Raw genomic sequence first — 22,891 nt, 5'->3', positions numbered from 1 at the left:
CGCGGCCCCGTCCCACTCAGCCTGGGGCAGTGAGGGCCTGGGGGAGCTGGGCAGGGATGGGGCCCGGGGGGTGTCACGGGGATGCTCCTCCAGGGCTACCAGCGGGGACGGGATGCTCCCGGCGGGGTGCAGGAGGGCAGCGGCACCTGGGTGCCACCGGGACCGCGACGAGGGCGCAGGACGAGTGCCACGTGTGGCCCCGGGGGCCAGGGCGGAGCAGGGGCTGGCGTCCGGCTGGTGGCCCCGAGTTGTCGCCGGGAGGGATTTCTGTTCTGCGGAGGTTTGGGGCCCTGGTTTAGCTCAGAAAGTGTCTGTTCCCTCCGAGTCTCCTTGCTGGGTGCCCCAGGGCACCTGGAACAGTCTGGGTGGGCGCCCGCGCTCCTGCCCTGCCCCTGGCCACCCGCTTTGGGGAACCACCGACCCCTCATTGCGGCCCCATTCCTTCTGCTCCCCAGTGATGCTGGCAGAGTGTCGGTGCTCTGGGTGGGTGGATGGCCTCGTGCTGTGTGACCTCCCTGTCCTCTTCCCCTCCAGGCACACGCCTCTGGCATTGCGTGCATTTACCCCCCAGGGCAGGTGGGGTGATGCCCTTGGTGGAGGCACCAGGGTGGTGCTGGCGACTGCAGGGGTCACGCCCTGGGTTTTATCCCTGCAGGACTGATGGAGGGGAGCCCTCCCGCTGAGGCGCGGCGCCTGCCGCGGCCCCCCAAGCAACACAGCCCGAGCGGCGGCCGGAGCCCTGCCCCGCTGGAGCGCCCCGAGCCCGCCCGCGGCCCCCACGCCGTCCTGGAGGGCAAAGTGAAGGCGCTGAAGGAGAAGCGGGGCGGGCGGCCCGGGACCCCCGCAGCCGCCCCCGAGCGCCCCTCGCCCAAGAAGCCGCGGCCCCGGCGGGGGAAGCCGGGGGCAGAGGGGGCGGCGGTGGAGCCGCGGGCTCAGCTCCGGACCTACCTGACGGACGGGCTGCTGGATGGAGCGGAGCCGGCCCCTGGCAGCCCCCCGGCACCCCGCGCCGGCACCCCGGGGCTCTGGAGGGTCCCGGCAGGCCCCGAGCTCCGTCCGGACAAGGGCAGCAGGTCCTGGCGCTCTTCCTCCCTCCATGAGAAAACCGCCCTGGACGAAGGGGGCCGGACCCCGCTGCGGGACTGGGGGCGTCCCTCTGTGTCTCCCCCCACGGCGGAGAGCTGGGAGAGGCTCTCGCTGGCTGAGCGGGTGGAGAGGAACCGGCGGCTGCTGCAGGAGGTGCTGGGCCTTGCCGCACCCGGTGTGTATTTTGGGAAGGTTCTTTCAGGACAGCTGGGGGAAGTGGCAGGGAAAACCTTTGGGTTGATGGGAGTCCTCAGGGCCAGCCTCCAGCCTCACACGCTGCGGATGCAGCTCCCTGCTGCCTCACACCCCGGGGCTGCCCCATCCCCTTCACCGGGATGTAGGAGATGCTCACGAGATGCTCTGGGTGATACCAGTCAGTCCCCTCTGGTGTCCTGGTGAGGAATTTCACCGCTAAAAGCAAGAGCACGAAACTCAATTTCGGGGACACATCAGGTGTGTGGGCATTACTGTCCCTTTGCAAGCTGCCACCAGAAAAGACAATTAATTTATCATTTGATAGCATCTGCCCCCATGGCCCCATCCCCACAGTCCCACACCTACAGCCAGGTGCTATTGCCCCACATTCCACTCCTTCGGGATCTCCCAGAGCCAAACTTGTGGGAGAGCCCTGCAGACGGTGTTGGGATGGGATACATGGGGAGTGCTATCAAGAGGATGGGGGCTGCCATCCAACCAAGCTAATGGCTTTCCCTGGCCTGCATTTCAGAGATGCCAGCGAGTGACGGGGACTGGGACTCGGGGGTTTCACTGCAGGATGCTGAAAGCTGCAGGTAGGTCAGTCCCTGTGTGGCAGAAATGGACATTTCCCTCTTTCCCACTTCCCAGTCTTGTATTTTAACTGCACCCTTTGAAGCAGCTTCAGGGAAGAGCTGGTGAGGGAGTGTGCCTGGGCCCCGACGATGCTTTGGTGTGTAAAGGAACAGGAGCTGGGTGTCCTCCTGGTGTCCGAGCACAGGACATCCCTGCCAGGATGTCAGGACAGGAGGGGAAGTGGGGAAGAGGATGGGACAGAAACTTGCTCCAGGTGCTTAAGAGGATCGAGGCAGCAGGAGTGTGTAATCTTCTTGGACTAATGAAAAACCTTAGAGGTATGGACTAAAAATAAGGAGATGGCATAGGCAGATGAGAGACTGGGGGCTGCACAGGCTGGAACAGTGAGTAGGGAAAGGCCCCCCAGTTATTGTGGTCACTGGCTCTACTCTGCTCTGCTCTGGCAGCTGGATCAGTGATGGAGGGGTGCAAGGCAGAGCCGGGAATGCAGCACCTCCTGTGACCAGGGCAGCCAAAGCCTGGGGGAGCCTGGGCCTCCCGTGGTGTTGCTGCGGGTGCCAGCGTGTGTCCACTGTGCTGCACTGAAGAGGTTAAGGCCAGGCTTCCCGAAGAGACTGCCTGAGCTGATTATTTTAATCAGGAGGATTAGAGCCATGGCCAACAGGGAAGGCAGTGCTGCAGCAGGGAGAGCTGACAGGTCCCTCACCCTGCAGTCAGAGGGGGCTGGGGGTGTGGGGAAAGATCCCTTGCAAGGAAGACAAGGCAGCAAGACAGTCAGGTCAGGGAGTCACCCCAAACCTGCCTCCCCACCACCGTGGGATTTACACCGGTGGGGATGGGAAGTAGTGCCTGCCCCCGTTTCCCTGTCCAGCTCCGGGATACCCATGGCACAAAGCACTGCCTCGGCTGAGCCTGTGCCCGAGCTGTGTGGGTGCTGAGCCTGCCCCCAAAGTCTCACCTGGCGCTGAGGAATGGGGGGTGCCTGCCCGGCCATCTCCCGGCGCGGCCACCAGCCCGCCCATGAATGGCGGCCGAGCCCCGTTTTCCCTGGGCAGAGCAGCCTCGTCGTCACTGTTAAAGCACGTCTAATCCCTGTTATTTTTTCCTAATCCCCCTCCCCGCTGCGGGACCGCAGGGCCTTTGTCCCCGGGCAGGAGCTCGAGCTGAGCCCGCGGCACGAGCAGGCCAAGCAGCTGCTGCAGCGCGCCCGCATGAAGGCTCGGACGAACCCCCTGCGTGCCAGCCACGACATCCTCCTGCTCCCCGCCGCCGGCCCGCACCCCAGGTCAGTGCCGCCTCCCTGCCCCTGCGGTGTTGCCGGGCCTGCAGCCGGGTTTGGGGCACAGCCACAGCGGTGTGTTTGGAGCGGGCGCTTGTGCGCAGGCACGCGTGTGGAGCCGGGATCCGACCCGCTGCGCGCACGGTGCAGCCTCGTACCCTGGGTGCGCCCGACCCCTTTGCGGCACGGTGTTTGGGAGGTGTTTAGTCGTGGTGTTTTGTGATCACACGGAAGTGTCAGTGGTGGGAGGACAGCGGTTCCCAGCTGAGGGGGAATGTTTTCCCGGGCGAGACTCGCTGCTGGAGGCTGGACCGCAGCGGCATCTCGCCATGTGTGCCCGGTCATGTGCGATGTGGTGTTCCAGGAATGATTAACCACACACCTCGGGGCAGGGAAGGGGTGATGGAGGTCGAGCCACGGCAGCTAGAAGGTGCCGCCGCCTCTCCGGGTTTCAGCTTCAGGCTGGAGGGAAGCTGGGCTGTACACAGCCAGGGAGTACCGGGCAGACTTTTCTCCTTGCCCCATCTTTTGCACTGGGTTTTCCCCTTCCCGCCCTGCTTTCCCAGGGTTGCCGAGCAGCCCCTGCAGCTCGCCTGCGTCCGTCTGTCTGTCCCCATGGCAGGGAGCCCAGCGGGTGGCCGAGCGTCGCCCCGAGGGACGGCGGGAGCCTGAGCGACTCGTCCAGCGGGGAGTCGAGCTGCGGGCGGCCGCGGCGGCCGCGGGGACCGTCCCCGTCTCGCGTCCGCTTCGAGGACGAGTCGGCCCGGGACGCCGAAGTGCGGTACCTGGAGCGGCTGCAGCTGCGGCACCGGCGGGCGCTGGGCTCGGCGCTCCCCTCGCCGGAGCCGGCCGGCAGCAGGCAGCCGGGGGACGGCGCTGGCCAGCCCAAAGCTCGCAGTGGCGACCTCGTGGCCGGGGGCAAGTGCAGCGCCTGCGGATCCTTCCTTGGTGCTGCCGCCGGCCGGGGCACGGACACACAAGCTGCCCTCGACGTGGCCAAAAGTAGCCCTGCGGCACAAAGAGGCGTCCCAGGAGATGGCAGAGGGCCGAGCGCTGCCCAGACAGAGCCTAAAATCAGGCCTCTGGGCCCTGGAGGGTCCCCACTGTGGATTCTGCCCTCCCGGCAGCGCATTCACACCGAGAAGATCAAGGAGACCTACATCGGGGATGTCACCTACATTGACGAGGTGGACTCGGCCCTGGAGAGCACCGACACCTCCGACGGCTGCCGGACGGACAGCGAGGAGGCAGGACCTCGCAGTCCCCACCTGCGGGGGCACCGGGATCCCCGCACTCGCGGGCACAGAACTCCCCGTGCTGCCCTGCAGCCAGAGGCGAGGGCCAGGGAGGGAATGTGTGTGGCCAGCGGCGGCCCCGAGGATGGGGACTCGGGTCCGGGGCCTGTTTGCCCCTCACTACCAGGACGAACTAGCAGCCGGGAAGATGGAGAACCCCATCGACATGTGGGGGACAGCAAGGGAGTGGGAAACACAGCTCGCCCTCCGCAGCAGCACAGTGAGCCCCTGGAGCCTTCTTCGCAGCTGAGGACCAGCACCCCCATTCCAGGCACACATGTCCCTGCTCCCCCTCCTACCAAGAAGGCCTGTGCCCAGGTGCCTTGCAGGAAAGCCCTGTTCTCCAGCAGCAGCCACCAGGCATCGAGCCAAGGAGTCCGGGGCCCACAGCCGGATGCTGGCAGCGCCACTCCACCGCAGCCGAGGGGCATGGCAGGGCCGGCCGAACGGCGGGGTCCCTGCAGCCCCAGGTGGCTCCCGGGGAGCCCCCTCCGTGCCTTGTCCACCAACAATTGCAACAACACCCACGGGCAGAAAGCCCCGGGGACGGGCAGAGGTAAGAGACCCGTGCATAGGGTGCTGGGGGTGGTTCCCAATGAAACAGGCATATGACTGTCTCACTGTGGTTCCAGGTTCACTGTCACACCCTGCTGCTGGCCCTGTCACCCCTGTGCCCTCGGCGGCTGCTCATCCTGCCGGGGAAGGTGCCGTGATGCCGGGAGCGCAGCCACAGCAGCACCCGGCTGGGAGCGTGGCACATGGGTGAGTGAACACGGGTGGCCATGGTGTCCCAAACCATGCAGCCCTGAGCTTCCCTCCTGGGCACTGCAGGATGCTGCTGGGTTGAGCTCCCTGGCTCCAAAAACCTCCTGGAAACCACAATATGGGGGTTACAATGTGCCTGTGTGTAGCTGTGGTTTTGGGGGAGCTGCATTTCCCCATATCTGGTTCTGCCAGAGGTGTTAGAGCAGAGGTGTTTCTCTGGTGTCAGGTTCTCCCTTTTTGAGGAAAATCAGCTGCCCTGGGGCTTTCCAAGTGTGATCCTGCCAGCCCTGTGCCTGGTGCTGCATGTCTCAGTCCGGCAGGAGAGTTCCAAGGTGGTGCTGGGTCCTCTGAGCCCATTGGCAGGATGTGATCCCTTGGGGCAGAGCAGGGGACTTCTGACAAGTGTTAAACCCCTGAAATGATGGAGAAAACAGGGAAGGAGCCCTTTCAGTAGTGACAAACTTGTGTGTACTGGGTCAGTGCTGTGGGGAGGCGGCTGTCCCTGATCTCACTGTGCACCCTGATCTCACTGTGCATCCCGATTGCACTGTGCTGCAGCTCTCAAGGCTGTCAAGGCGGGTGCAGGATGCACCCCCAGGCCAGAGGCAGCTGCAGGTCCTGCTGCCGCCCCAGACGTGTTGTGTGACCACCACGCCTCTCCACCCAGGGAGCCGGGGCGGCCGGTGAGCCGCAAGGGCAGCAGCGCTTCAGCTTCGGGGCTGAAGAAGCTCCTGTGCAGCCTGAGCCAGAGCACCAAGCAGCGCCTGGGCCGCTTCCGCTGCTACAGCATGGAGCAGCTCCCGGCGCCCGGCGGCTCCCCACCAGGCGGCCCTGGCATCAAGAAGTCACCGTCCCTGCAGTCCCTGCAGCTGGTGAGCTTGGACATCACCCCGTTCGAAGGGGTGCCCATGGGGAGACCATGGGGAGACGGGGGTGGCACAAGGGAAAGGATGCTGGGCTGGGATGAAGTATTCCTGAGTATGAATCTATGGCTCAGGCAGTCCTGGAGGGAAGTGGGGGCATGCGCCACTATAAACCTGCTGGATTTGAAAAGTCCGGAATCAACTGGGAAGTGGAAGGGGGAAGGAGGGAGAGAGGGATGGTAGTGGAAGTGTAGATATGCTCGTCTGTCCTCAGCAGTGAGCTGGAGAGTGCTCCAGGGAGTTGGGATGTTGCAGTTTCCTCCACTCCTTCGGCACATCAGTGGTGAAGCACTGCGGTGGTGCACAGTGTTTGTTCCCATCTCAGCCAGGTGTTTCTCCTCAGGTGTCACCCTTCTGCCAGCCCCAAAAAGCTGCCTCTATCCAGAGCCTGCATCCTCAGCTGGGCAAGGCACCCCGTGCCAGCGCCTACCTCCTGCCACAGACCACAGGTGACAGGTAGGATGGGGCCTGCACATCCAGGAAGGTGCCCAGGAAGGCTATTTCTGGGCTGCTGTCTCCAGCAGCTTCCCTTGTCCCCACTCATCCATCTTCCCTTTCCCCACAGGAAGCGGGGCTCAGGGCCGCAGCGCTCGCTGAGCGTGGAGGACATCGGGGCACCCGGCCAGCTGCGCGCAGTGGGGCGTGTGGTCGAGGTCTTCCCTGACGGCACCAGCCAGCTGGAGCTGCAGCGACCCCCCCATGGCGCCTTCGGGTTCTCCATCACCTCTGGACACGGCCGGCCTGACACAGGTATTGTGGGATCATCCCAAAGCTTTGGCACACCATGGTCCCTCCATGGTGGCTCTTGTCCCACCCCAGGGATGAGCTTGGGCACGGGTGGAGGGGGTTGCTCCATTGCTGCTGACCCCTTGAGGGGTGATGTGGGTGGGGGGACACTGCCATGTGTGGCTTTGGCCACGCACAGTCCTACGTGTCCATCAGTACTTGGCTTGGGACACACAGCCCACACCAAAGGCTGTTTATCACAGGTTTGTTTCTGTGCAGCCCCTGGGCTCTCAACCCACTCCTGTTCTCTGCACAGGTGTCTACGTGCAGGAGATGGCGGATGCCGGCACAGCCAAGCTCTACGCGGGGCTCCTGGGCGTGGGGGACGAGATCCTGCAGGTCAACGGCGCGGCCGTCTCGGGGCTGGGGCTGGCCCGCATCCGCGAGCTGCTGCTCCAGGCGGACACCCTGTCCCTGCGCGTGCTCCGGCACCGCCCGGCGCCACGGTAGCCCTGGCACGCTTCCGGGCAGGAGGAGGTGGATGACCCAGTGATGGGAGAAGGACAGGCTCCCAGGGACGTCCCAGGATGCTGCAGAATGGCATGGCATGGACCAAGCTGCCTCGCAGTGTCAGCACCTGCCCAGCTCCACTGCAGTGGGGGCAGGTGACTTTCCTTGTCCCCCTGGGAGAGAATGTGAGACCAGGATCCCCCAGAGTCTCCACTCCCAGAGCTCCCCAGAGCTGCCCATGTGTGGGGGACAGGGGACAGCCTGGTCCCAACAGAGCTGGATGGGTCTGTCCTGCTGGGCACTGGAGTGATCAGCATGGGGACATGACCCCAGGAGACAGAGGGCTTCCTGCCAGCACTGCCACCTGGTGCTGGAGGGCTGGTGAGGTTCTTCTAAATTATTTCAAACTGAAACCCAAAAATACATCTCTGCAATAACAAAACAGTGCCCTTGGCTTGTGGCATGGAGGGGCTGGGGTGGTGCTTGCAGCCTTTGCTACTTGTTTTCCCATGGCCCTGCTGCTCTACCAGCCACCTCCTGACCGTGCTGTGGTGCTGGAGGGGTCCTGGGCAGGTAGATGGGGGGGCTCAACCACCTGCAGTGCCCCTTGGGGATTTTGAGGGGTTCTTTCTTCCAGCCATGGAAGGCGAAACACATCCTTGGAGTGTCTTCAGCAGCAGTGGCACAGCAGCAATAGCTGCCTTCTGCATGGTGGTGCCCTACATCTGGGTCTACAGCTGTCTGCAGCAACCCCACATCTGGGCCCAGCTGCCCACAATGCTGAGGTGACCCCAGAAAGTGCAGATGCTGCTTATACCTCAAAAACCAGGATGGTGATGCCTGGCAAATGCTGGTGGGAGAGCTTTTCCCATTCCCTGGTGCCAGGAGACCCCCAGCTTGTCCTGGGAGCAAGAGTCAGGCAAGAAGGAACGGAGATCTACGCTGCTGCACCTTTATTTAGTGTTAAAGGGAGGGGCACCACCAGCGACAGAAAAGCAAATGTACATGGGGAAAGGGACCAGAGACACTCGGTGGCTTGTGGTGATGTCAGCAGCTGGGCCACCCCCTGGACTACCAAAGGAGTGGTCCTGCATGGGAGTCATTCCCGAAGGATGCACAACCACGCTGGAAGTGACGCGGGGGTCAGAGGTATGCGAACAGCAGCCGGCAGCGAGCCCTGCTCCCTGCCTAGACCCGCGCGCCTGGGAATCTGCTCTTGGAGAGGTACAGACCCATGGAGTGGTGCAGACACTGCTACAGCCGGCCTTGGAAAGCAGAAATCACCCACCTATTCCCTGCAGGGATGCACTGCAAGGATAAGGAGCCACTCGAATCATGAGTGCGGGTGGGCGCCGAGGCACCACGTGTGCGTTACTGAGGAGCACCCGGGCGGGCGGGGAGGCTCCGTCCGGCCCCGCCCGGCTGCGGAAGGCACCGAGCCGCGGCTGTGCATCCAGCGCCTGCGGGAGGGACAAGGGGGCCACGCAGACCTCGGAGGGAGCCACGAAGCCGGGGAGGGGAGGAGTGTTCAGTCCCGGAGGTAAAGCCATCCGGTGGCAAGATTCTAAGGCGGGGGGATGATTTTGGAGGTGATTTGCAATTTCAGCAGAAGTCTTTGCGTCAGTGCCAATTAACTTCCTCCCCCAGCCCCATCTGGGAGCCATAAGCCAGCCTGTGCAGAGTCTTTTCATGTTTGCAACTTAAAATATGGGAGCAGACTGGAGTAAGAAACCGTTTTTGCCTTCCTCAAGAGTCACCCCATATCCCACAGCTGGTGCTTGCAGCACAGCCCCTCTGCCTGTTCCTCTTCAGTGAAACTACCCAGGTGAGCTTTTTTCACGTTTTTGGTATTGCCCACCTGGCTACTCCACATTCCCTTTAGGGAATCCAACACTGCTGAGATAACTCGAGTGACAAACAACTGAGAGTTAACAAAAGGACTGGGATTGAATATGGAAACGTGATCTAGCTTTGAATCTCCTGCCTTTTGGTTGCTTACAATGGAGGTGTCCAAAAAATAGCGGTTGGGAAAAATTAAGATATCCTATTTACAAGTTCATATACACTTAAAATACATCACTGAGCACTGTTCCTCTGATCATGTGTGTCGAGCACCCGCAGAGAAAACGTGGCTCCAATGGTCATCAAAAAATCTTTTAAAGTTTTTTTTTCCTTAAAAAAAATAAGTTATTTTAGACCTGACAAATCACTTGCCAAAGGGAAGCAGCTGTTAAACAGAAGCAGTGACTCAGTTATACAAGAGCAAAGAAAGCATCAGTCAATGAGCTTTAGAAGCCTGTCTAATCAGAGAGGCAAGTTTCAAAGCTTCAAGACTCTCCCTCTCTGGCTTAGGGCTGATTGCCAGTGCTCAGTGTGCAGCACCCCACGTTTAAAGCTCTGGAGTGTCTGATGGGGCCTGGGTGGCCAATGGTAGGACATGAGACCCGACAGCTCTGCCCAGTGTAGAGGGTAGGATAGGTCTGGTAGGACTCACCGTGCTCTCTTGGCAGTGAATTGGTGCTACAGAGCCCGCCCACAGGAGAAAGGGAGGGGCAGGGGGAGCAGGGCCAGGGCTCCCCTCCCTTGCCGTGGCTTGGGGGGGTTTCACCCTTCCTAGTAATGCTTGAGGCTGGCACTGGCAACGCAGTTTGTAATGCTCAGTGAATTCAGTAATTCCTCCCCCTGTCCCGTCCTCCCCAGGGCTCGCTGCTCTGTGTCCATCTCCCTCCGGCTCCTACCTGCACGGGGTAGAAGCGTGGGGGTCAGGTCCCCCTCCAGCTCCACGGATCCAGACCCGGAGCCCAGGTCCAGATTGCACCGCAGCAGGGGAGGAGGCAGCTCCAGTCCTCCACCCCCTCTCCCCGGGGCCAGGGGAGATGTGGGCGCAGCCAAGCCGCAGTCCTTGGAGGAGGATGGTGAGAGCTGGCTGCAGGTGTTCCTGCCGGGGATCTCTGTGGGCGGACGGAAACGGGGAGAGTTTCATTTCCCCGCGTTGCCGGGGCGAGGGGGCGGGGAGGGGGCGTCCCAGGAAGTTCAGTTTTTGTCATCACAGGACAAAAAACAGGATGAGCACCACTAGCAAGATGACGAAGAGGACAACAATTGCACACCACTGCCGTCGATCTGGAAAGAAAAGGAAGCATCAGTCTTCCTGCTTTAGTGGAGAAGGAAAACTGGGGGAGCATTCTTCTTCATGTTAACTGTGAGGAACCAAATTCAAGCTTAAGCCACAAAAAAACCAAAAAAACCAGTTCCTGTGGGAGAAAGGCTGTGGTGCTATATATTGCAGTGAGGCACTCTCCTCCAGGATACACTGGGGTTTGGGAACAGCTGTGGGAATTCTGAGGTTTCTTCTCAACCAAGTTCAAATAGCTTTGAAAAGCTGGCTCAAAAGCAATTGGGAGAAACAAGCAGAGAGCTGCTGTGTTTGCTGTTCATTCATGGAGTAATCTGTTTGCCAGAGGAACAAAAGGGATCTGGTGAAAGCTGCCCTGAGGAGCTCTGCCAGGAAGAGATTGTGGCGGCTTCCCTTATGACAGGGCCAGGAATCAGGTTTCCCCTGGACATCTTTCCACCTCATTGGCTCAACACCACATCACCTCTGAGAGCCGCTGTGTGTCCCCTGAGATGATGGTGCAGCAGTGGGGACAGGGCTGCTGGCAGTCCCTCAGCTCCTAGGCACAGCAACTACCCCAGAAAGAGCCTTCCCACTCTCCCTGGCATAGGTGATTCCAGCAGAAATGCTCTTTCACAACACTCAGAAACACTCTGCAAAGATCCATGTGTTTTCCCAGAGGAAAGGGCAGAGACACAGCGTTCACCCGTGGTTGTGCTGCTGAGCTACCGGTAACCCAGAGTGCACTGTCAGTATTCCAAGTGGTCTCTCTAGGGCTGTTTTCCCAGCACCTCATAAATCCCTCGGACAGCCTAATCCTGCAGAGCAGGAATGCTTTTCCTCCTGACAGGCTGCTGCCTTCCCAAGGTCCTGAGCACCCACGGGAGAGGGGTGCTGGAGGAGGCACTGGCCGGGCACGATGCCAGGCTCAGAGGCAGCCGGCAGTGCGGGACTTCCTGGCAGCCAGGCCGGGCTTCCTGTTTGCTCTGCCCGCCAGCCCCCCAGCTTCAGGCACAGCCTTATAAGGACTTTTCTGTGGGCTCAGCACAGAATTCAGCTCTTTCCTCTACCAGCTGAGAGAGATGGGACGGACAACAGGCCTGTAGGCGCCAGCAGCCCCAGGGCAGGTGGGATTTGGGAAGGGGATTGCCACAGGCATTCTGGTTCGGAGGGGCAGGGAGGCGGGGGGAAGCCACACACGGTGGCCGGTGTTTAATGGCACCTTGACAGCTTTTGTTCCACAGGCAGCCTGGGAAACTGCAGCAGAGCAGGAGGCTGCAGAGCTTCCCCTCCCACCAGCTAGAGGGGAATTTTCCCAGCAATAGCAGCATAAATAGAAAGGCATCTGTAAATAAAACAAAGGCAAGGGACCGGCAGCAGAGCAGTGTCTGAGCAGGAGCAGCTGCCGGGCTTGGAAGCCTTGCCCTTCTTTCAAGAACTGAGAGCTGCTCCCTCCCCTTGGCTGGGTGGGTGGGAGCACAGTGTCCCAGCCTGAAGATCCAAGGGCTCGTCTCTCTTTCCAGGACTGGTTCCCACTTCCCAGGACCTACCACTCGTCATGTGAGACACTTTGGCGAGCTTCTTCATGACGTTATCAAGGCGCGACTGAGTGCTGTCCAACTCGTGGGAGAAGTCATCCAGCATCCTGAGGACACAGAAGCAGGGCACTGGTCAGCATGTGGAAATCCCTTGGGGATTTTGCAGCACGCTCACACACATGGATCAAAATACTGATGTGAGCAGAGTATCACCTTGGCAGACAAAATGAATGTGGCCTCCTCTCCTGGAAGCACCCAAGGGAGGGGAAGAACCTGCTGAAACAGCAGCTCTGCTTTGGTGGGAAGTAACTCAGGATTCCTGCCAGACTGATCCTCCCCGTGTGTTTGTGGCTGACTCTACACCCATCTGCAAGGTGAGGAATGGGAGGGGCTTCCTCCTTACAAAAGGAAAGTCTCATTTATAATCTGTGATTAGCAGAGACTAGTTAAATCTATGTGTCAGCTTGGACTTTAAATCTCTTTTCTTGTTCAGGGCTTGTAGTTTAAAGTAAAATCTTGTTTCAGTCATGTATCAAGTGGGAATGAGATCAGCAGTTGCTTTTAAGGTGCTTTTTAAGCTCTGCATGGAAGTTACCTTTTTACTTCCTCCACACAGCGATTGTAATAAATCTGAAAGCCTTCCTGAATCCATGCTTTGTCAATGCCAGTGTGTATCCAGAGTCAAGGTACCAATGCAATTGTCTCCAGCCAGTGGGACTTTAAAGCTTAATGCATTTAAGAGGACAGACTCCTTCATTTGGAGTGCCAGGGCACTTGTTCAACCTTCATTCAGTGGCAAAAACCTCATTATGGTAGTTATGAGCTAATCTAGCAAGCACTGATGGCTTGTGTGATGATCCAGAAACAGACACACCACGTCAACCTCCTCTGTGAGAGCAGAGAATTCTCATGCTGCACAACTCCACACTGAAGGGACATTGAAAGTTCCTCCTCTCCATCAAAGATGAAATCACTTCACAAGGGACATGGCAGTCCAGACTCTCACCAGCAAACAAGGAGTGGTTTTAGGCATGAGCCCTTCAAGCCTTTCTGGAAGCATAGCTGTTAGCCTGCACAACTAGGAACTTGTTTGCAAAGGACAAGAACTGGGAAAGAAATCTAATTTATATGTAAATGGATGGATGCAAAGTGACTTTGTGAGCTGCCCTTTAACCCTTTGCGTGGGTGAGGGTTATTTTTAACTTCAGTGATGAAGAGCAGCTCTGTGCTGTGTGTTTCAGGGCAGAGCTGAGAGCTCCTGGCCCCAGCAGTTGTCCAGGGGCAGCACAAAGCCCTGTAGAGTGGAGAAGTGGCCATTCACGTGCATTGCACAGCACCTCCCTCCCTTATCTGCTGGCTGCCTGTGCGGGAGCATGTGAGAAGGAGAGGAGGAAAGGTAAGGTGGCAGTTAAGCCTGCCCTAGATGCAAGCTTCTAAAGGAAGGAGGTTGCAGTTCCATCCTTGCAGATTGCAGTACAAAATGCTTTCCACAGGCTGGCAGGGAGAGGTTGCCTGAGGGACTAGTGAATTCCAGACTCCACCAGAGGCAGAGATAGGTGTGTGAGGACACCCAGCCATGTTGCAGCCAGCCCCATGCCAGGTTTTTGCCACCATGTCTCACACTTACACTGCTTGCTCTTCCAGCTCCCCGCCAATGCGCTGGGACATGTTCTTCAGCACCCCGATGCTGCCAGAGACCAGCTCCAACTGCTCATCCTGCTGCTCCACAATCAACTGGGGCCAAAGAGAAGAGAAATGGGCAATTACAGATCTGCTGCCTGCAGCTGGGTTGGAGCCAGCCCATCCAGTTTATACCCATCCAGGCACTCGCTGCTCAGCCAACATCAGCTGTGAGGCCTGGGCTCAGACCTAAGCCACCAGGAATGAGGAGTGCATTCCTAAGAAATGCTGGAGAGGAGACAACGAGGGGAAAGCCTCCATGGCATGGCATCCCCATGGCACAGCAGGCTGCAGCCTCCAGACGTCCCTGCAAATCCAGCCTCAGCTCATCCATGCTGCACGCACAGCTAAACTGACTTTGGAAAGCTCCAAGGGCTGGTCTTCAAAACCTTGGCAAGGTAAGCAGGCCAGGGAGGCACACTGATGCTGTGCCTGGGAAATGCCACCTGGAATGTGCTGCAGCCAACATGGGGTTAATGCAAGAAGAAGGCTATTGCAGCTTTTACAGCTAAAAATAGCCAGCCTGGCTCTGAATGTGCCAAAGGAATAAGTCTGCTGCTGTTTTAAGTAGTTTTCAGGGCACAGTCACACTAAGGATTAGCTCTACCCTAGTTACCTATTTCTGAAGCTGTTTATCTCCCTGCAGTCAGTAGGTAAAATGTGTCTGGAAGCCGAGGTGGCATCACGGGTCAGGAGCTTTAGCAGAGTTTCCCACCTCCAAGTCACTGCCTGTGTCAAGGCCTTGTAGCTCTCCACTCTGGGCCTGGCCTGGGCACTTCTCCAGGCAAACTCCCCTGTCAGCTGGGAAGTGCCTCACCAGGGGTTCTCCCGAGCCCTCACACGGCCTTTCTCACTAATCTCACGGTGACAAAAGCAGGAAAAGGAAGCAGGCGCATGCTCCTGCTCCCAGCCTGTTCTGATGGGAGACGCACACAAACACCACCAAACATTTTTTAACCAAGGGAAGTTGCGTAAGACAAACGGGCCCTTTTCTTTCTGCAGTGTTTCTACTCTTCCAAGGATTTCAGCAATACTTGCACTATCAAATCTTAGTGTGCTACATCTTCCAGATTGTGCCGACTGCCTCCTGAACGCAGAAGAAGCCCCACACCTTCAGGGTTAAAACCTTTGCACCGAGATCACCCAAAGCTGTGCTGCACAGGAAATGCATGCACAGACACATGCCACAGGCAAAGAGGACTGTCAGGCTCCTGGAGGCAGACCAGTCCCCCTGGCACCCATCTGGCAAGCAAAGCTATTTAGTCTGTGATGCCAGCTGCCTTACCTGTTGTTGAGCTTGCTGCTCCTCGATGAAATGTGAATTTGCTAATTGCAGCTCCCGGTCCAGACGGCTGTATTTGTCAGGTCCAGAGCTCCAACTCTGACTCCCACTCTCTCCCAGGAGTGCCTAAACAGATGCAGAGCTCTTAGCAACACGCTTGTGTCTGCTCACAGCCTCACAGGCTGAGGTGGGAAGGCAGACAAGGCAACACTCGTGTACAAATGTGTACAAATGTACACAGCATCCCTTTCCTCCTGCTCTGCTACTACTCAGCCAAAGTGCTGTCATGAACTAAACCAACACAGAGCCAAAATGCCTGCCCGGGAAGTCTCTGCAGCCTGGAATTGCAGAGATGCCTCTCCAGCAGCAGGAGAGCTGGAGTGTGGCCGACTGACAGCTTGTGCAGGAGACCTGCACAGCACAAAGGACTGGCAGAGGCCTGCTCAAGAGGCAGCACTGTGTGCTGGGACACGTGAGCTGCAAAGTGTCCGGATATATTGTGTTAACAGGTGTACAGCTCCAACTGAGCACTCTGCTGCTAATGACAGGGGCTTAAGAGGGTCTGGATAAAGTACTTAACCAGTTGAGCTGACAGTAAAATAATGCAATATATAAGCAGTGCAGTGCTGTATGCTTATGTTCTATGATCCAGGCTGCCTATCCCCCCAGCAGGCTCTTCAGCTGCCAGCATACAAAGTTACTCTTGCTACCTGCCCTACAACCTGAACAGATAAGCTCGTGCAAAGCCTGCAGAGGTGTGGCTTTCCAGCCAAATATGTCTTGTCCCTGAAAGGGGAATAACCCAAGCTACAGATGCTGGAGAATGAACATGACCTGCAGGTGAGGAATTGCACCCTGCAGCACTAGGAAAGGGTTAGGGACTCTGCCCTCCAGTGTGGAAGCCAGGCTGACTTGTAACAAGGCCATCCTGCAGCTCCTGCTTGTGGGCAGGATGAAATGACCGAGTATTTGTGAAGAACAGCAAGACAATGACCAGGCTGCTCTGTCAGGCTTAAAACAAAATGGTCTCTACGGTTCATCTGACTTTTAAGGTTCAAGGAGGGGTGGGAAAGCTGACAGACTGACATGCAGCAAGCCAGCAGGACATCTGGCTTTGTCTGCCCCCGAGACACTGAGCAAGCTCCTGGTCCCTCCAGTTGTGGCCAGGGCAGTTCCCTTTTATTTAATGCAGTGCACTAGCTTTGCCTGCAGCTTCAATAGAAAGGGCCTGTTTGCCAGCCTGCGCTGTGAGGGTCAGGTCACTGCTAGCCAGCCCCTCAGACACAAAGCCCAGCACAAGCCTTGCAGTCTGGAATGAAGGCAAGGGGCTGGGAAGGGAAAGGAAGGCAGCAAGGGGAAGTCAGTTTTCCTGACCAGATGTTGCTGCGTGAGCTGGACCATATGGTCTCCTGCAGCTATCAGGAACCTCATGCAAAGGAAAGCAGCAAATCACAGGGAAAGCTACAGACTTATTTGAGCAAGGGTGTCAGGGACTTTGCTGCTGGGAATGTTTGCCAAGCACATTAATTAACCCTGTGACAAGCTCAGGAATGAGTTCTGTGCTTCTCAGTTTGTTGTTTTTGCCACGTGTAGTAAGGTTGATGCAGTACAAACAATTAACTGTATGAAGCACACATCAGCTTTTACTGGAGTGGGTCTGGAAGTCAGCTCCAGTATCTCCTTACAGCCTCCCCATCAGCCAGGAAGGAGCCAGGAAAGCTGCATCTATTTCTATTCCTTAGATTACAAGTGCAGACAACACGAGACTCCTCGAGCTCCTTCCATCTTCTTACATGGCTATTACAAGAAGCAGCTGCATTAAAGGATATTGCACCATCTTGGCCCCTAAATCCAGCAGAGCGCAGGATTACATTCATTGACATGGATTCTGAGCTGGTTCCCCCCGAGGAGGAGGAGGGAGATTTCCCTTTCCATGGGATGGTGCAATGCTGACAGTTGTAAACAACCAGCTCTGAACACAGATGGTGAGCGCTGAGTTACTGCTCTGAGAGAGGCTTGGGAGAGGCTGGCAGCAACGTGCCTGTGAGAACCAGCTCTCCCAGGGCAGCCAAATGGACATGGCTCAAGCACAGCTTGGCTGCAGCTTGTGAGCCCCTTCCCACACCACAGGTCTGCAAGGGGAGGAACTCCAGACAGGATATACATTGTAGCAGATATACACTGCCTGTTTCTGGTTCTCACCTGCCTGTTTTTTCTTTCAGCCAGTGCTTGCACGGAAGAATTCGACATCTGATCCTTCATGTCCTGTTTGTACAATAAAAGAAGCAGCATGTGAGCATTGGATTTGAGGAGACAGGCAGATTCAGGGTGCTACAGGGCTGTCTATACCCAGTAAGGCTTCTAGGAGAGGGAGTGAGGAAAGGGAGATTTTCCTTAAAACGCACACTTCTGAAGAGTCTGGAAACATACTGTAGGAAGTTTCATTGTTATACTAATACTGGAATCAGCAGCATTGGGATATTTTGAAGATATTCCTCATTTACTACTCATTTTGCTCCACTACATCCAGAATCACTTTGATTTGTATGATAAACTAATGTTCCTGTTGACAGACTGTAAGGAAGTGTTTGTCAAGGCCTTGAAGCCTATAACCTCCTGTGCTTTATTCCCAACTGCATCTGGTTTTATATTCCATAGTATGAGGTAGTTTTCCTGTCCTGTGGCCACCCTCTCTGACTGTGTCAATGTTCCCTCCTTCCAATTACGTTTTGCTGTGGAGTTCCTGCAGAAGATCACTAACCAGAGAAGGCTCCCCATCACAATGTAACATAACCTAGTTTTCATAAATTAGCAATTAGTCAATGTCATGTGGCAGAGGCTGATCCACGAGCAGAGTTCTGATGCCACCAGAGCATTCAGTTGTGTTTTACTGTTTAGAGACCTGCAACACATCACCAAAGAGTAACCACCACATCCCACTTGGTTAACTCTCACTGGCTGCAGCGCATCACAAATTCCCCCATGGAAACTAGAAGTCAGCTGCACAGGGCCACTTACAAATTTCATTTCCCAGTGGGAGACACTGCTCCAAAACCCATTAGCCAGCATTTTTCAGCCAAGAGAAGAGGACCAGAGAGCAGGCTTGCCTGATCTTGCCCATTAGGGAGTGGACTACACTGAGGGCAAGGCAGCAAGCATATGCCTGCTACCTGGGGCCAGCGTGGTTTTGGGATCAGTTCCCAGGCAGCAAGCCTTAGGAATGGCACCCAGACCGCAGGACTGCAGGTAGGGTAACAGGCTTGCTGCCAGCCACACCAGTGCATTCTGTGGAGCAGGAACATCAGAGTCATGAGAGGCAGAAGAAATTCAGTGTAGCTATTAATAGACAAAAAGCTTCCTAACTAGCATGTTTTTACTAAGCAGTGAAGCTTTTGGAAAGATGTTTCTTCTCTATTTGTTACCACCAAGTTGTTAAAATCCCCTTTTTGCTTCTCAAGCATAAGCTTAAACTAAAAAAAAATCTTCCTCAAGTTAAAAATAAATCCAGTGGTTGTTTGGACTATTTTGCAGGGGTAGGAAGTTGAAGTCACCATGTCAATAACATCAAGCTTTAACCATCTGTCAGTGTTCAAAGTGGTCTCCTTATTGCTGAAAACCAGTGCTACAAATGGTTGGGACAGTCACAATTTCCCTCGACTCTGAAGGGAGGCCCCACATTGGAGCCGGGTCTTCACTCTTCCTCCCGTTACCACAGGCTCCCACCTCACTGTTGTGAGAGCACTGTGAAGACTTCAAGAGTCAGCAGCATAAAGGAGGAAACTCCATGGGACACCTGCACCCCTTCTCCTGGGCAGCTCCAGAAGGGAATGCAAGGGGTAAGAGGAGGAAGCCTAAGACTCGCAGGTAGCAGGTTTATTCTCTGCTCTCCAGTCCACCACAGAACAGCCCCAAACTTTCCTTTTTTACCCACCTAATACCCCCCACGCCTTCCCCAGGCCCTGACCCCAAGGCAGGCTCCTTACCCTGACCACCTGCCGTGTGCTGGTGATGAAGGCTTTGCGGATTCCCAGCTCTGTGGCATCGAGGTTGAATTTCCGTGGGTTTGCCTCGACAATGCCTGGGCACCGAGTCAAGGAGTCCCTGGAAGCAGTGTTGGGTACACAATGGACACACAAACCCCGAGCGTGCCAAGTGGCCTCTGTGTTGTGCCTGTTCCCAAAATCTGATTAGCAAAGTACAGCACGCTGGATGGAAAAGGAGGCATGGCAGGAATGCACCGTGCAGCGCACGCACACTTGCATGGTTTCTCTTTTCCACGTGTTTTTTTTTTTGGTTTTGTGATGCTGTGCAGTGTTTTCAGGAGGAACACGAGGGAAAAGGAGTATTTCTGGAAGCCAGCCTAGAGAACAAACTGACTCTGCAGAAATCCAGATTCACACAACACAATAGGCTTTCTAGAACAAAGCATCTTAGAATATACCTTGCAAAAAGGGAAACAAAAGGCAAAAGGAAAATCCTTGACTTAATTTCTCATTTGCAATTTGAGAAAAGCCGATGTGAATGCAAAATTCAATCCCAAACAGTCCTGATTTTTGCAAAGAGTGACAAGCACTGGGACTTGGCTATTTAGTACAACTCGGGAACTGGAACTACCTCCAAAGGGCCACAAAAAAGGATATTAATGGTCTCATCCAGGTCTTCCAGGTCCCACTCAATGCTCCGCAGGTTATTCCTGAGCTCATTAGTGGTCCAGTCGATTTCTTCTCTTGTGGCAATGGAGGGATCTTGCAAGAGCTCTGTCCACCTCTGGAAGAGCCCCTGGGCAGTGTTCACAGCTTTCTGCACCTCCCTGCAGCCGGTAGGAGAGTGAAGAAAAGCCAAAAATTATCATCAGCTGCCCTGCAGCAGTGACACTGGGACAGCCCTGTGTCCAGCTGAGGAGGGGTGCCACAGCTTCCTCCCAAACATTTTGCCTTCCAACAACTTCGTGTTTATTTTGGAAAATAAGGATTTGTATCTTGCTGCAGCATGAAGTTACTCATGAAGGGACTATTTCTTCAGGGAAAGCTGCCGAGTGTCACCCAGGCAAGCCAGGGCAGAGGGTCTGAACAAGGCAGCTCTTTGGCTATCCATGCTTTACATTCCTCTCCAGGCCCTTAACTACCCATGTAAGATACCCCAAGGGCACACAGCATTACAGGAACTGTCCCCAAACCACAGCCAGGCAGATTGTTGAGTGCAGCACTGTTTACTTCAATTCGGCATTTAAAAAAATACACAGTCCTACTATCCTGGCTTAGGAAACACAAGTTTTTTCTGCTGCTCTAAGCTCTTTTGGAGACAAGTGCATTCACAGCAGGGGAAGGCATTGCTGACAGATCTGGTTTGGGGCAAGCAGGTTTGTAAATTTGGGTCATAGACTCTCGGTGTTGTTATCTGCATTTACAAACTGCGGTCCCGAGATGCAAACTGCTCCCCCAGCTTCACAGGGAGCTGGGATTAGGAAGGGGGACAACATCAGACTGTCCTGGTGTCCACCATGAGCTTGCACACAACAGTCAGACGTTTCACCCCAGTGAAGGAAAGCAGGGAAGGTGGAGGGCAGATCAACTGAGGTGCAGCTCTCTAAGTTTCCACCAGGGCCTGAAGTCCTCCAACTGCTGTCTGAGCTGCTGTTCCTCGGCACTCTGATATGTGCCCCTCCTGTCCTCGCACGCCCACGGCTCTGAGTCTGCCACGCCGAGTGCCCTAAAGTCAGCAGCCTGCACTGAGGATCTGGAAAACTTCATTCCTTCCTCTACTTGCCAGCACAAGTTTTGGTTTAGTTTGATGATTTTTTTTCATCTGAACACACTTGTGGAAGTCCCCAGCAGGAAGAATGTAAAGCAGAGCTGGATGTCCTCTGATGGGAGGAGTTACAGACACCAGGAAAGCAAACTAGTTAGCAGTTCTGGTGGCTACACCACCAGCAGCCCCTCTGCTCTGGCCAGGTAATAATTAACTCTGGGAGCGGCAGCACATCCCCCTTTCCCTTCCCAGCCCTTCCCTGCACGCTGGGGGAACATCTCTGGAAAGTTTGACAGGATGTTCGCTCCCCACTGATGGTGACTCCCACACTTTCCTCTTAGCATGAGTTCAACCTGGGAGAGGGATTCACTTTCCCTGGCTGCACCAGTATCCCTTCCCACACTTCCTGCTCTCACATGGCTTTCCCAAACACCCCACCAGGAGCACCTCTGCTGCTCCTCAGGGCTGTTTCACTGTGACACGGGCCGGAAGACCAGCCCTTAGCACAAGCTGAAGGTGGCCCGAGGGCAATGTTTAGTGATCGAGCTGCTTTCACAGAATTGCTGGGGTTGGAAGAGCTCTCTGTGGATCATCCAGTCCAAGGCCCCTGTCAAGGCACTGTCACCTAGAGTAGGGGACACAGGGATACCACGGGATGGGTTTGGAATGTCTCCAGCAAACTCCATGATCTCCCTAGAAAGCCTTCTCCAGTGCAGTTCCCAAGGCATCACTGCCACCCTCATCCTCAGCGTCGAGGTGGAACTTCTTGTGTTTTAGTTTATGACCACTGCTCCTCGTCCTGTTGCTGCAAAGGGTCTAGCACCATCCTCCTGGCCCCCCTTAGAGATCTTTATATGCATTGATGAAATCCCCTTTCAGTTTTCTCTGGACTAAACAGACTCAGCTCCTCTAGTCTCTCCTCACCAGAGAGATGCTCCAGACCCCAAATCATCTTTGTGACCTCCACTGGACTCTCTCCAGTAGCTCCAACAGAGCTCCTTTCACCCTATTAATGACAGTTTTCCTTTGGCCACCTTTATCTGGCACATCCCAGCGTTCAGGCTCTTCTCTGCAGGCTTCCTCTCATGGCCATTGTTTTTCCCACAGCGTTGTCCCGGCTCCTCTCTACCTTTCCCCACGGTAACCCCGGCCTCCAGCGGCGAGCCCCCAGCCCCGCTTTGCCCGCTGTCCTCAAGGCGCACCTACAGCCGAGCCCGGGGGGCCCTCACAGAGCCCGGGGAGGCCCGGCCGCGGCCCGGCACCTGCCCGCCTCACCCCAGCGCCTCCGCGCCGGGCCGCCACCGCCGGACAGGCCCCGGAGCCCGCACTCAGCCCCTCAGAAGCACGGGAGGGGGGGCCTGGCCGCCATTTCCCGCCCCCCCACAGACCCCCGCCCGCTGCTCGCCCCCCGCTCCGCGGGCCTCCCGTGCTGCGGGGCGGCCGTGCCCGCCCCCTCGGCTCCCGGACGCGGCCCCGGCCCGCTGCGCATCCCTCTCCCCGTGCCCCGGAGCCCGCCAAGCGCGACGCTCACCCCTTCACCACGAAGAAGGGGTCCTCCATCGACATGGCGCTGCCGCCGCCTCACGCCACGGCCGCCGCCAGGCCACGCCCCCTCCATCAGGGCACGCCCATCACGCAACGCCCCCTGTTGGCCACGCCCCCGCAGCGCGCCAAGGGGCGTGACCGATGACGTCACCCCGCCATGGCGGCGGCAGGGATGCGGCCGGGGTGGGCTGGGGCATCCGGGCGCTGTCCCGGCTCCTCCGGGAAAAGCTCCGGCAGCTCTTCCCGTAGCGCTCGGCGGCCCGGTGTCCCTGTCACCCGCAGAATCACACACAGGGTGGGTCAGGACGGAAGGGATCACGACTGGTGCCACCTCCCTTCCCGTCGCAGAGCACATGGCACAGGGTTTTGTCCAGACGGGTCTGGGATATCTCCAAGGGGAGAGTCCGCGGCCTCTCCGGGCAATCTGTGCCGGTGCGTGGTCACTCGTACAGTGAAGAACTTCTTCCTTGTATTCAGGTGTACATCGGCTCCTGCCCCTTGCCTCCCACGTCCTGGTGGTTGGCACCACCGAGCGGAGCCTGGCTCCGTCTTCTTGGCACTCCTTTAGAGCCCAGAGCTGCACACAGCGTTCCAAAGGTGGTTTCAC

At 56.9% G+C, this 22,891-nt stretch overlaps 2 protein-coding genes and 1 long non-coding RNA gene across 3 annotated transcripts; 2 read left to right on the top strand and 1 right to left on the bottom strand.

Moving 5' to 3' along the window:
• Positions 1-660: 660 nt before the first annotated feature.
• Positions 661-7,818, top strand: KIAA1614 (KIAA1614 ortholog). The gene is made up of 9 exons (XM_088170305.1): positions 661-1,261; positions 1,814-1,877; positions 3,014-3,163; positions 3,780-5,008; positions 5,085-5,214; positions 5,885-6,089; positions 6,484-6,596; positions 6,706-6,890; positions 7,183-7,818. The coding sequence occupies exons 1-9, from the start codon at positions 661-663 to the stop codon at positions 7,374-7,376; spliced, it is 2,871 nt and encodes a 956-aa protein (XP_088026431.1). The 3' UTR covers positions 7,377-7,818.
• Positions 7,819-8,314: 496 nt separating this feature from the next.
• STX6 (syntaxin 6) lies at positions 8,315-22,393 on the bottom strand. Its single transcript, XM_014874811.2, has 8 exons — positions 22,271-22,393; positions 19,632-19,801; positions 18,975-19,069; positions 17,194-17,256; positions 14,995-15,117; positions 13,657-13,763; positions 12,042-12,136; positions 8,315-10,499 (listed from the first exon to the last, which is right to left on the bottom strand). The coding sequence occupies exons 1-8, from the start codon at positions 22,303-22,305 to the stop codon at positions 10,423-10,425; spliced, it is 765 nt and encodes a 254-aa protein (XP_014730297.1). The 5' UTR covers positions 22,306-22,393; the 3' UTR covers positions 8,315-10,422.
• On the top strand, positions 13,752-18,571 carry LOC148222880 (uncharacterized). The gene is made up of 2 exons (XR_015805547.1): positions 13,752-14,107; positions 14,712-18,571. It is a non-coding gene; the product is annotated as an uncharacterized LOC148222880 (long non-coding RNA).
• Positions 22,394-22,891: the final 498 nt, after the last annotated feature.

This window comes from Sturnus vulgaris, chromosome 9, assembly GCF_052056855.1.
Source record: "Sturnus vulgaris isolate bStuVul1 chromosome 9, bStuVul1.hap1, whole genome shotgun sequence".
Classification (NCBI taxonomy): Eukaryota; Metazoa; Chordata; class Aves; order Passeriformes; family Sturnidae; genus Sturnus; species Sturnus vulgaris.
This window is presented reverse-complemented; position numbering and strand designations above follow the sequence as displayed.